Raw genomic sequence first — 12,122 nt, forward strand, 5'->3', positions numbered from 1 at the left:
GCTCGAACTTGAAGATTTTTGCCAAGATTGCATACTATAGCTAGCCTTCCCATGACACCATCTTCAGCTCCATGGGAGGGCCGCGCATCTCGAAACCTTAAAGCCTGCCTCAAATTTGGCGACAACGTATCGTAAACTCAGAAAGCACCTCATCAAAGGCACCTATCAAATCATCGTCGATCGATTAGCGCTCATCCATTAGACGCCACCGGCGACTGGCTGCACAGCAACTCGATTCTTATCATACGCTGAGTACCACCGCCGGTCCCTTGGAGAGGATCCACCAGCAGCGTGCACGGAGCAGAGCCCGCATTTAAACATGCATTGATTCATGCCCTTCCCACGGTCTCGAGAGCATGTGGTGAATCGGCTAGTTCCATCCGCTGCTCCGCTGTTTATAAAGATCGAGAGGGCAAGTCGGATCCAGGACGACTCGCTCTCCGCAATATCATCCTTGCCTCTGTAATCGCTGTTCGAGAGTTTCCCTTCTATTCTCGCTAATGATAAGATGTCCATTCTACCCACTCGCGATGGTATCTCGACTGTAGAGCCGCCTCTGTCTCAGGCAGCCGCTTATGTGGTCGTGGTTGCCATTGGAGTGATTATCGCTTTAGGTATATCTGACGAAAAATGTATTTCCGCTTTGCGTGAATAGATCAGAATCTAATAAAGCTATAGTGATGATGCTCATTACGAAGATCTTGAAGAAGACTACTGGAGAAGACAATCAAAAAACAGAAATGTATCGTCTTGTCCCCCCCTCCCCATTCCCCGACTATCCCTGACCGCAAACGTTCATCTCGATCTGACTTATTACAGGTTCATGACGGCAAATCGGACTGTCAGCACAGGTCTTACAACATCTGCAGTAATCTCGGTGAGTTTTCATGCATAAGATGACTTCTGGTGATGTTTACCATGGCTGATATCCTCTTCATTGATCCAGTCCTGGCTATGGTCGACCGCACTCCTCGGATCCTCGTTTGTTGGATACGACTATGGCGTTGCCGGCCCCTTTTGGTTTGCTGCGGGCTGTAGCCCCATGATCGTGTTCTTCGCTCTTCTGGGAATCTCCTGCAAAAGAAAAATTCCGGAGGCCCATACTTCCCTGGAAGTTGTGCGGATTCGATATGGTATGCTTTGATTTGGTTCTTTAATGCAAAGCAGGAGCTTGAATAGCTGATCTAGAGACTTTGATTCAATATCAGGTCGGACCGCACATATTGTATTTATGGTGCTGTGTTTGATCAACAATATCTTCGCATGCGCAAACATGCTCCTCGGGGCCGCTGCCGTGATCTCCGCAGTGTATGTGACAAGGCTCAATCATGAAACTTCCTTTCGAGGCTAACAAGTGAAGATCGGGCATGCATGTCATTGCTGCCACATTTCTGCTGCCGGTTGGCGTAACGGTCTACACTTTTGTTGGAGGAATCAAAGCAACGTGAGCGACTTCCCCGGATTTGCTTCTATCACCACTAACAACTCATAGCTTTTTGACGGACTATTTCCATACGGCAGTGATCCTGATAATTGCGTGTTATTTCTCTATCAAGGCCTTCTCAGTCGATCAGGTTGGTTCTGTGGGCAACCTCTTCGAGCTCCTCAAGGAGGCAGCACAACGGCACCCGGTCGCTGGAAACCAGGCGGGAACGTACTTAACAATGACTTCCAAGAGCGTAAGGAGGCAAATGACAATTAACAATTTATCTTTCCATCTGCTGAGAGTCTTCAGGCCATCCTTTTCGGTATACTACACACTTGCGGTAACTTTGGTCTTGTCGTTGTAAGTCATTTTCTGCATTAGTCCGTGGAATCAGTCTAACGTCAATTTAGATGGACACTAGCTACTTCATCAAGGCTTTTTCAGCTTCTCCGGCCGCAGTTGTTCCTGGATACACCATCGGCGGCATTGCTTATTTCGCCATCCCGTGGGCCTTGGGAACGGTAATGAGCTCTGTTGCTCTGGGACTTGAAAACCAACCCAACTTCCCTACTTATCCGAGAGTAAGCTACCGTGTATACGGAATACACGACATCTTTCTCATATACTAATATAATCATAGCGAATGACATCCTCGGAAGTGAGTGGTGGCCTAGTCTTGCCATATGCAGCTATGACCATTGCAGGCAAAGGTGGCGCCGCGGCAGTTCTCCTGATGACCTTCATGGCTGTAACTTCTACCCTCTCAGCCCAAGTTATAGCAGTCAGTTCGATCTTAAGCTTTGATGTTTACCGCGAGTACTTCAAAAAATCTGCAACTGATAGAGATCTGATTCGTTCGAGTCATTTTGGTGTCATCTTCTTTGCGGCTTTCTCGGCTGGATTCAGTACAATGCTGCACTATGTCGGCATTGACCTCGGTTGGACCCTCTACATGCTGGGTAGGCCCCCTGTCTGCTATTTGGCCTGACTCGAAATAAAGACTAAAATAATTTTATAGGAGTGGTAACATGTCCCGGCATTTTCCCGATGGTTTTCACTGTACTATGGCGGCGTCAAAGTAAAGCAGCGGCTATTCTTTCCCCCATCCTTGGACTGGCAACCGGTCTTGCTGTATGGCTGGCCACTGCCGCTCATTTTGGCGGCGAAGTCTCCGTGAAAAGCACAGGACAGGTCTTGCCCTGCATGTACGGCACGGTGGCATCTTGCTTTTCGCCTATCCCCTACTCCATTTTGATTACTTTGTTTCGGCCTCAGAGATACGATTGGGCTGATTTCAAAAAGAAAAAGTTGGCTTTAGAGAAGCTAGACAGCGACCTGACAACCATTCACCATGGAGAATCTCCACACTACCGGGCAGATACCAGTGGTGAGGATGGAGGCGTACGCGATGCCAAAGTTAACTCGCAAGAACTCAAACGTTGGGGCCGTATAGCAGCTTTCTGGTCTCTGGCGACATTTCTCGGCCATTGGGTGATTTGGCCGTTGCCGATGTATGGGTCCCACTATGTGTTCGAGAAAAATGTATGATTGCAATCTTTGCTTGGAGCTTCCTTTCGTTTCCAATTTCTTTTCCACAATCCCGGGACATATTGCTTTTATGGTTCTGAACTAACATGACGCTAAATAGTTCTTCATTGCCTGGGTCGTAATTTCCATCATCTGGCTTTGGGGCACGATGATGGTTGCTATTTTATACCCTCTTCTCGACGGTGGCATCCAGCAGATACTTCAAGTCTACCGTGGGCTTCTGGGACAAAGAAGCATCGGAAATACCAACTCAAACCTCACTCAGAAAGGAGAAACTAGCGCAGTGCCATCTTCACCATCTGTGGGGTCGATTAGTGACCCCCATCAAGGTTAAGGCTCCTTTTGAAGTCGAAACTCTACGGAGCGATGAGTACTCCGTAGAGGCCGCCAGAACCGGCTAATAATAATACGTTCTGGGCGCGGGCCACGGGGCCACCAAAGCTTGGCACAACAAGGAGATCAGGGAGCAGGGCTTCGCGTAATTTTAATGAGGTGGGGGCCGTTTTCCCAGCATTTGGAGGATGTTACATTTCTCTTTTCGGACATTGCCTTCTTTTTTGTATCGGGGATGATCATGGACACAGGATTGATACTAGCACGGTGTAAAGACTTGAACACCACCAAATTGAACAGTCTCATGGGTAATCAATTTGACACCGTATGAAGCAGCGTCCAACAATATCTGCCGATCCTAAACGCCGACCTGTTCGAAGGATGCATAAATACCCTAGGGCCCACAGGAATCGTGGAGGCTTAAATTCTTTGGTGCATTCCCCCACGGGCGGCTCGGTGTCCAGAAACTTGATATGGAGTTCATCTATATAGTTCTGGTGTGAATCAATCACCGACTACCGAACTTCCTTTTTCCATCTAATAATCTTATCTTTCTACTGAAACAAAGGTATGTGACGAGACACGTAGATATGCAGGACAGCTGCAGATAGCTTGTAGCAGATCCCGCGCGGTCCTCCACAAAAGTTGCGCGGGCCTTTTCAAAGGGCAATTGAACGGGTGGAGCCGGTCGGTTAGTGAGCGCTAAAAGTCCTTCCTTTGAGGTCAGTACCAATGAAAAGAAGTTGCCAAGATATTATGGAGTCGGAGGAACTGGGCCCTGGTCAGCCATGGAGTCGAGGCTACATACAAGGCACTCCTCGACAGCCTATGCCCACTTGGAAAATGGTTTGGAACAGGTTAGCACATGAGCCACGAGGCGATGTGCCAGCCGTGTTCCGGGCCCCTTCCAATGCATTTTAAGCATTTGAGGATCCCGCAGCCGCGGTTGCGCATTCAAAATTCTTTCGTTCTCATCCGCCACCATGCTCAGTCTTGGGCGAGACGGGCTACGGGCCCTCGCATTCGCTCAACTCGCCCAAGGATTCGCATTCCAGGCTGCGGAACCAACTGCCATCCAACATTATGGCGAGATCTTGACAGGAGGAGAGCCACAAGCTCCGGAGACGACTCCAGGTCTGTCTATTAAAGATCTTCAGCGCCGATATGCGACCACCACGTCGGGCTATGAATATGTAGCAAGTGGGTATGTCACGGCAGATGCAAGTGTCTGTGGCTGGGTGAACGCCGATACTGGAAGTCAGTATAACTCAATGGTCTCTCCATTCCACAGGTCAAACTACTTTCAAGATGACCATCGATACTAACAATGAGATTGCAAACAGCCAAGATAATCTGCCAAGATAGTTCGAGTTGTGTTTTCCACACCACTGCGACAGGAGCCAATCCGTTTCCCGGCATGGTGGGATGTTGTCTGGACGGAGATTGCAGCTTTGAGACCGTTTGCTATGACTCCTCTAAAATTTCCGCCACTCCGAGCCTCACAGGATTAGATGATCCTTTCGCTATACTCTGCACACAATCAGACTATCCATCCTGCGTGACCTACTCCTATTCCGATCTCGGCATCGTGGATTACCAATGCGCCTACACATCAGATTATACGACTATGTACGCCTGGGCTACCGCCAATGGCGTCACAGGTGCTACCGAGATCTACACGACTGTGGCAATGAGCACCATCAACGACGCCGGTCTCTCTTCTTATTCTTCCTCCTATGATTCGAAGTATGGAACTACCACGAAGCCAAGCGCCACGCACTTCGCCTACTCAGGGAATGCTACCCAATCTCCCACCGCAACTGCTACCAATGATGGCTCGTCTTCGTCTTCGTCTACCTCTACTGGTGCGATTGCTGGCGGTGTTGTTGGTGGTGTAGCCGGTGCTGCATGCATCGCGGGGGCTGCTGCGTTCTTCCTCATTCGGCGGAGACGTTACCAGCGCAAGCAAACTGGCCTAAATAGTATGATACAAGGCGGATATCAATCGGTCCCTGCAAGCCATAGTCCCCAAGGATGGGAAATGCAGCAACCCTCTGAAATGGAGAGCAATGAGGCATCGCAAAAATACACCGAAGCGCCGGGGAGCGAGGGACCACAACATCCGCGAGAGATATATGAAATGGACACAGGTGGAAGAGACTTCATCGCTGAACTGCCTGCAAGCACTGACTACGACGTCAAGCATAAGTGATCTTGTGAAGAAAAGAGCGAGTGAGCTGGAGCAATACGATTGAAATGTCTATGATTGTTTTGTTTTCTGACTTTTCTGCACATACCCCCTACGAGCATTTTTCAATTTATTTAATTTTTCTCTCTAATTCTTCATGGAAGATATTTGCATAGATAGTTGAACAAGAAGACCATTGGCTAGCGGGCACAAAAGTCCAGCCTAGGCTGCTAGGCTGAAAGAAAAATAAATCTAGGTTGGAAACAATCCCAACGAACTGGAAAATTGGTCAAATCGAAGATGTTTATTGATTCCATAGCAAAAGCTCAAATTTCGCCATGCCCCAATTGGTATACAAAAAGAAAAAATATATACAGAAATATACATGAAATATATACATCAATGCCTGTCAGGCGTATATTCACAGCCATCTCCCCAGATGTTATCAAATTAATAGGGGCATGAAAATGGTCAATTCCTTGTGTTGTTTTCTTTTTTTTTCCTCTCAAGATTGAGCTACAGCACGCTGCTTAATTAACGTCTATGTGCTACTGGCGCCATTTAGCGCATTGTAGCCCTAGCGAGTGATGCCATCAGTAAAGAAAATCCACAGTATCCACGATTTCTTGGTTCACATACCGCGACAATCAAGCTTTCACTGGTATCAGTTGCAGTAATTTTGTCCATGTTGGCTTCCCACCACATTGCTCCGCCGAGGCCCTTGTATTTGATATATTTGGCCTTCCATTCCACGGATTCCTTATTATCATAGCTAATCAACGTTGAGTTCGATTCAACGAAACAGAAGACTCCAATGGGTGATCCAGTTGCTTGAGCAATAGCAACACCGCTTGAAGGTAGATCAGTCGTAATGACCTGTGCGTTTGTCGGTGGCAGGTACTTGTAGTCCCAATAGCCAGCGCTCTCACCAGGACTACCGTTCCCTACGCCGTCAGAGTATGTGTTACCAATTTCATTAGTAGTGCCCTTGAATGAGCGACCAGACAATGAAATACCAAGTACCAGCTTGCTGGGAGTGAAATCAACTAGCTCTTGGTTTGAGTTGAAGACTTGGAGGCCAAGGAAGTGTGTCACAGCTGAATCTGCGGTCGTTGTTGTGCTTTCTGGTTTTGTTGTCGACGCATAGATGTTTGCGTCGTGTGCAGTATAATCAGACCATGAACCCGAATAATCATAGGCAATGAGGTTCCAGAAGTCGACATATTGATCCATTTTTTTCACATTGATATATTGGTAGTTTGTTTGCCCTATGATTTTTAGTACCCAAACAAGTCTAATGGCTTGTCAAGGATGAGACCCACGTGAAGGAACAATAATCGAGATCTCAAGGTTGGATTTATAATTATCCAAGGACTGGGAGACAAGTCAATTTAAGAGAATTTATGATGGGGTTTCTGTGGTGGTCACACATACTGTGCGTAGTTGCTTTACGGCAGCCACCATATTATGCTGATCAGTTGAAGCAGGGAACTGCTTCGCGGTCAGCCTCACATCTCGGTGCAGAGATAGGTTCGGTCAGATATACCTCCCAGTCAATGTCAAATCCATCAATATTGAGATTCTGGGCCAAGGCCGCGGCAGATTGACCAAATGTTTCTTGTTTGGCTGTGGTATTCACACCCGCCGACAGATCACTGGTAAAGGTCCAGCCAGCCACAGACAAAAGAATCTTCACATTGTAGGTTTTTCCAAGCGTGACAAGCTGTGTGAGAAAGGTTGTGTCAGTGTATGTCGTCTTGATCGTTCCGGTCTCCGGATCGACGTCGAGAAAGGCGTATAAAACATGGGTCAGACTCGTCCAGGGAAGTTCCGCAGGGGTTAGAGAGCCCTACATCAAGTCAGTTAATCTGATGATATATGATTCAATCCCCCGGTGCGTGTTATTGAACCAACCCAGTAAGTAAAGTAAGCAACATTGCGGTAAGTCGTATCGCGAGGCTTAAGCGCGTTATATTCCGTGGTCTTGTGGCGGTGATAAGGAAGATGCGCTGCCGATGTGAGTGTGAGCCATCCCAGGCTTAGGAGAAGGAGTACCAGACGCATGGCGAGGGAGAATCAAATGTTTCTCAAAAGGAATGTTGGGTTCTCGAGCCGGGAACGGTGGGATTAAGATAGCGCAAATCCAAGAGGCTGAGCAAAAACTATCATTATTTGTACTCCATATCCTATTCAAGGTCAACCGCATCGGGTTTCCATTTTTAGCCTCGACGGTCCATCGGGCTATATGTTGCGCGCTTGAGGGGTCATGGCATTAAGCTAACTTTGGATTTCCACCTTGGCCCATTTTCCCATCAAAATCACACAGACGTTTCAAAAAATCTTGGAAGGCCCTAAGATAGTTTGCGTGTTTCGACCTCTCCGTATGGCCAACATGACCGGTGCCCCATTTTCCAACAAGAGTCTCAGGAACAAGTCCAGCGGGGCCGGAACTCGGAGAGAACACTCGAGAACCGGAAAGGACCAACATACTCGATCATCGAAATTCCCCGAACTGAAAGCCCTTTCTACTGTACAGGATACCAAGCAGAAAAAAAAGAGCCCAATACTAACTCCAGTTGTGGAAGCATCACGCATTGGGCAACTTAAAAAAAAACCGCCCCGGATTTTCAGGGTTCGCACAGCCGCTGGCGATTACAGCTTCCAAGCTGAATCAATATGGAGAGCTTTTTCGCGTAATTGCTACATCGGCCCCATTCTTGCGGGCCGTTAGCAATGTAACATATTCGGTCTTGGGCCACACTAGCTAGTGTTTCGATTAGCTGGGCGTTGGGGGAGGCGTCCCGCCCGAATTTTGGGCCGATGGAAAAAATAGCATAGCCATGGGCTCTGGGATAGCTCATTGGCCGTTATACCATCAAGTAACCCACCGTTCTCACCTCAGACAAGATATTGGCGCCTATCTCGAGTGTTGGTGGTGGTCTTAGTGGGGGTGGCAGGGTTGATTTTAAGTCTGGGAGGAGCGACAATGGTGCGAGGCGCGTGTGCGAATGTACGCGTATGTCGGTTTAAAAGTATGGTGGTAAGATAGCAGTGATAGAGGATAGACCGAGTCTGCCGCCCAAAAACAGCCTTGTAGCTATGAAGATCCATTGAGAGCTCGACCTGGTTCGTTGGTGGTAGCTCTGGTTTCTGGTCGATAAGCGCTTCCGTGGGCGGCCCCAGGTCTCGGGGCGGTTGCCGAGGAATGACAAACTCGAGAAAATTCGACTTATGTATTTTATCCGTGACCTTTCTATTAGCCTTCGGGTGTGCTTAGTGTCTGAGTCTATTCGGAGACGTCCTCTTGGATAATTTAGCACATTAGAAAGCGAACGGTCATCTCCTCGGTTGGATCTACTTCCACTTGACGGTCTTCCAAGCTGCTTTATATATTCTGGTTTATGTCGTATCTTTGATCAAGTCTGATTGGGTCTTGGAATACATCACAGCCTCGCTTGAGCCGGAGGATCGAGTGGACTCGGGGATGCATGCACCACATTCTCCATACGATGTACAGCCCCAGGCTAAATCCGCCTCATCAAAATTTCTGATGCTATGTTCTGTACGAGGTACCCTTGTCATGCCCTCTGGCTTGTATTGTTCCTATTTTACCTTTATATTTCTCTTCCTTGCAAGAGCTAAGACTATCTCAGCCCAGATCAGTTGAGAAGGGATCCGAGGACGAAACAGCGGCTCCTTGGTAAACCAAGCAGGGTTTGAAGAAACAGCTTACTAGATATAGTCGTTGAACAACCACAGAATTCTGTTTGCCGTCATCGACCCGATATGATCATATAGAGACTGTGAACTCATGTCGAATCATATTCTATGTCGAGTTAGAGTTGTCAGCGCATGACCAGGCGACTGAACCCCCGGATTTCCGATAACTGTCCATAATACTAATCACAGATCCGTATGTACCGGCTACCATAAGAAAAGTTCCAGATGCTACGACAAAAACACTCCAGCAGACCATCGCAATCCATCGCGAGGACCGATCGATTCGGCCTTGGCTCCAATTATCGTATAACCACATACATCCCATCGGCTGGAATGACATCACGGTACCAAGTAGAGCACCGACGAGGGATACGAGGTTGTCGAACACGGGGATCGCACTGGCAATAATGTATGCAACTACGGTGATGCCAAAGGTACAGCCGAGCCAGCTCGCCCAATGTATAACAGTGTTTGCGGTCAGATGCCGGGACCCCTGTAAGATGCGAACAAAAATGTACTTGGCAGGTAGCTGCAGGGTCATTAGTTTACAGATCGGTCCGATCCGCGAAAAAGATGCTACCAACACTCACATGGATAATAAGCATAGTGCTGGCAATCAGACCGGGAAGAGCGAATCCGTAGCTCACTTTCTTCATGGTCGGGCCCGCCGAACCTAGAGCAGGCGAAGCAACATATGACCCACAATAGTAGTATAACACGCAGCCGATAACGAGATAGACTGAAGTAACTACCGTTTGGCAAATAAATAAGGATCGAGTATAATGTTGAGGATCGCGCATTTCTGAGACAATCGCAAAGAAAGCCGGGGTCCCTGAAAATGCAAAAACAATCGACGACACAGCTGTGATACCGTTGGTGAAGCTTGGGCTCGCAATGATTTTGTAGTCAGAGACCCAAACGCCATCTTGTGGTGCTGATGCAGGCCGATCCTGAACCCCAACGGCAACTGTGACAATGAAGACTATATAGCCCATGGATTAGCAAAACGCCCTGTGCTTCTGTTCATTTCGGTCGAAGCTTACTCGATGTCAGGACACAAAATAAGCCAACCCATGCGATCCAGCTAATCCGGCCCAAAGTTTGTATACTTGACAATATAAATCCTGTAATTGCAGCAACGACAACAAAAATTGCTGTGCAGGCTCCGTGGCTCGATATAGCATTGAGGGAAATTGAAATTCCAAGCATGCCAGACCCAGCCACAAATATCCAATCTATCCTACAGTCAGGTGGAACTAATAATAAGTGAGTTCGGAAAAGTACCTACAAAGACAGAATATGACTCCAAAAAAGAAGCGTCCTGTACGACCGAACATCAAGGCGCCTGCATCATCAATGCTATAGACGTCGCGATGTCGAATTTTAAACACGCCAATAATGTAGTCTGACCACGTCGTTATGGCGGCCACAACACAAAGAACAATGACACCTGGAACGATTCCCAGAGTGTCAAAAGCAACGGGAATCGAGAGCACTCCGAGTCCGATCTGCGTTTTCATCATGAGCGCGGAAGTCCCCAGCCATCCAACCTAATCTCGTTTGTTAGTTTCAATAGAGGCTTCGTCACTTTAAGATGCCCACACATTGCGGTAGTTCGGACCCTCTCCCGTGATCTCTCCAAAGACAGCATCTTGTTCATATTTCTGCTCTTCGACCTGGCCAACCTGGGAGGGGACAGGCGCTAGAGAATCATCTTGCTTTTCCTCGGGCATGTTGGAGACATTAATGCTATGCCTTGAGAAGAATTAGTTCTCAATTCCGGGATACACGGTCGCTATTTAACTTGGCTGCATACGCATCGGGTCAAGCCCCGGCTACCGAGCCGATCTACATCTACTTATCGTGCAATATTTAAAGCCGACGTATCTCCAAGAGTGACCTCATTGGGAGACTAGAGACTATCATCAGAATCATGTCTCATTGCCACTTAACTTTCGTTCAAGAATTGTGCACTGTATCGCATAAGACATTATCGGATTCTTTTGCATACCGTGGCTTCTACTCTCCTGACCTTGATATGCTCCCGGGGTGTTACATATGGGAGATAATCCTTTGGAACAAATCACAGATATCAAGTTTGTAAAACAGTACGTAATAGATATTTATCAACATTCTGAGACCCCACAACTGGAACATCTGCATATGTTTCCCTCATTTTGTACCGATATCGCTTATGCACCCGACCACAGGCAGAGTAACTCCGGCCACCCTCCCGAGACCGGCCAAGCCTCCTGCTCTATTCTGTCTGTTCTATTCTGTCTGTTCTCTTCCTACCCTATTCAGTGGATGGAAGAGACCTAAAGTTGATCAATTATCTTATTATTCTACTTTCATTATTTGCTTTCAGCCATCTTCATTCGCACAAGACTTCTGAAGTTACTTTTTTGGTTTCAAAATCCCCAAATACCATTCACCATCAACGAATCAAAGTGCGTCTCCCGGATTACCCGGATACTCCACAAATGCCGCCCCCTCACGACAGCACTTCTCCAAGGGTTTCCCCGCATGGTCGGTTCCTGTTTGTATGGGGAAGATCTACAGAGGAAAGTACTGTTCACAGTAGGAAAACTACATAAACAACCCCTGATAAGAATTTTCTCGGGAACTCCACCCGATACCCGGTAAAAACCAACCGAGCCACCTATTTTGTGTGCGCAATGGATCCTACCGGAAGAGAATGGGTTTACATTAGCTGATGATTATTCCTATGAAGATAGTGAACGGGTGACTGCCCACTCAATGTATTTTGATCGATACTGGAATACTAGCTTGTCTAAACTGAAGACATCTGCTCTTCGATATCAGAACTTACTAGAGCAAGACCCTGTCTCCAACGACCCAGCTATTGAAGAAGTCTGGTAGATTGTGATATGCCCTGGAGAAAAT

At 47.5% G+C, this 12,122-nt stretch overlaps 4 protein-coding genes across 4 annotated transcripts; 2 read left to right on the forward strand and 2 right to left on the reverse strand.

Moving 5' to 3' along the window:
- Window positions 1–508: 508 nt before the first annotated feature.
- N7462_008101 (sodium:solute symporter family protein) lies at window positions 509–3,308 on the forward strand (the record flags this gene model as incomplete). The annotated part of the gene is made up of 12 exons (XM_057079819.1): window positions 509–614; window positions 679–742; window positions 820–877; window positions 947–1,133; window positions 1,209–1,308; window positions 1,361–1,444; window positions 1,493–1,679; window positions 1,736–1,786; window positions 1,837–2,007; window positions 2,067–2,385; window positions 2,445–2,968; window positions 3,075–3,308. 12 exons carry the CDS (start codon window positions 509–511, stop codon window positions 3,306–3,308), a joined length of 2,085 nt encoding a protein of 694 aa, XP_056932489.1.
- A 982-nt stretch (window positions 3,309–4,290) lies between these two features.
- Window positions 4,291–5,519, forward strand: N7462_008102 (uncharacterized protein; the record flags this gene model as incomplete). Its single annotated transcript, XM_057079820.1, has 2 exons — window positions 4,291–4,564; window positions 4,651–5,519. 2 exons carry the CDS (start codon window positions 4,291–4,293, stop codon window positions 5,517–5,519), a joined length of 1,143 nt encoding a protein of 380 aa, XP_056932490.1.
- Window positions 5,520–6,036: 517 nt separating this feature from the next.
- On the reverse strand, window positions 6,037–7,559 carry N7462_008103 (glycoside hydrolase family 18 protein; the record flags this gene model as incomplete). The annotated part of the gene is made up of 6 exons (XM_057079821.1): window positions 6,037–6,072; window positions 6,135–6,763; window positions 6,818–6,869; window positions 6,930–6,986; window positions 7,042–7,344; window positions 7,410–7,559. 6 exons carry the CDS (start codon window positions 7,557–7,559, stop codon window positions 6,037–6,039), a joined length of 1,227 nt encoding a protein of 408 aa, XP_056932491.1.
- Window positions 7,560–9,321: 1,762 nt separating this feature from the next.
- N7462_008104 (uncharacterized protein) lies at window positions 9,322–10,969 on the reverse strand (the record flags this gene model as incomplete). The annotated part of the gene is made up of 5 exons (XM_057079822.1): window positions 9,322–9,744; window positions 9,806–10,197; window positions 10,259–10,450; window positions 10,504–10,765; window positions 10,820–10,969. Coding segments are annotated over 5 exons (1,419 nt in total), but the record flags the coding sequence as incomplete, so codon positions are not given.
- Between the last annotated feature and the right edge of the window lie 1,153 nt (window positions 10,970–12,122).

Source organism: Penicillium macrosclerotiorum (assembly GCF_028827735.1).
Source record: "Penicillium macrosclerotiorum strain IBT 26536 chromosome Unknown utg000007l_segment0_segment0, whole genome shotgun sequence".
NCBI lineage: Eukaryota > Fungi > Ascomycota > Eurotiomycetes > Eurotiales > Aspergillaceae > Penicillium > Penicillium macrosclerotiorum.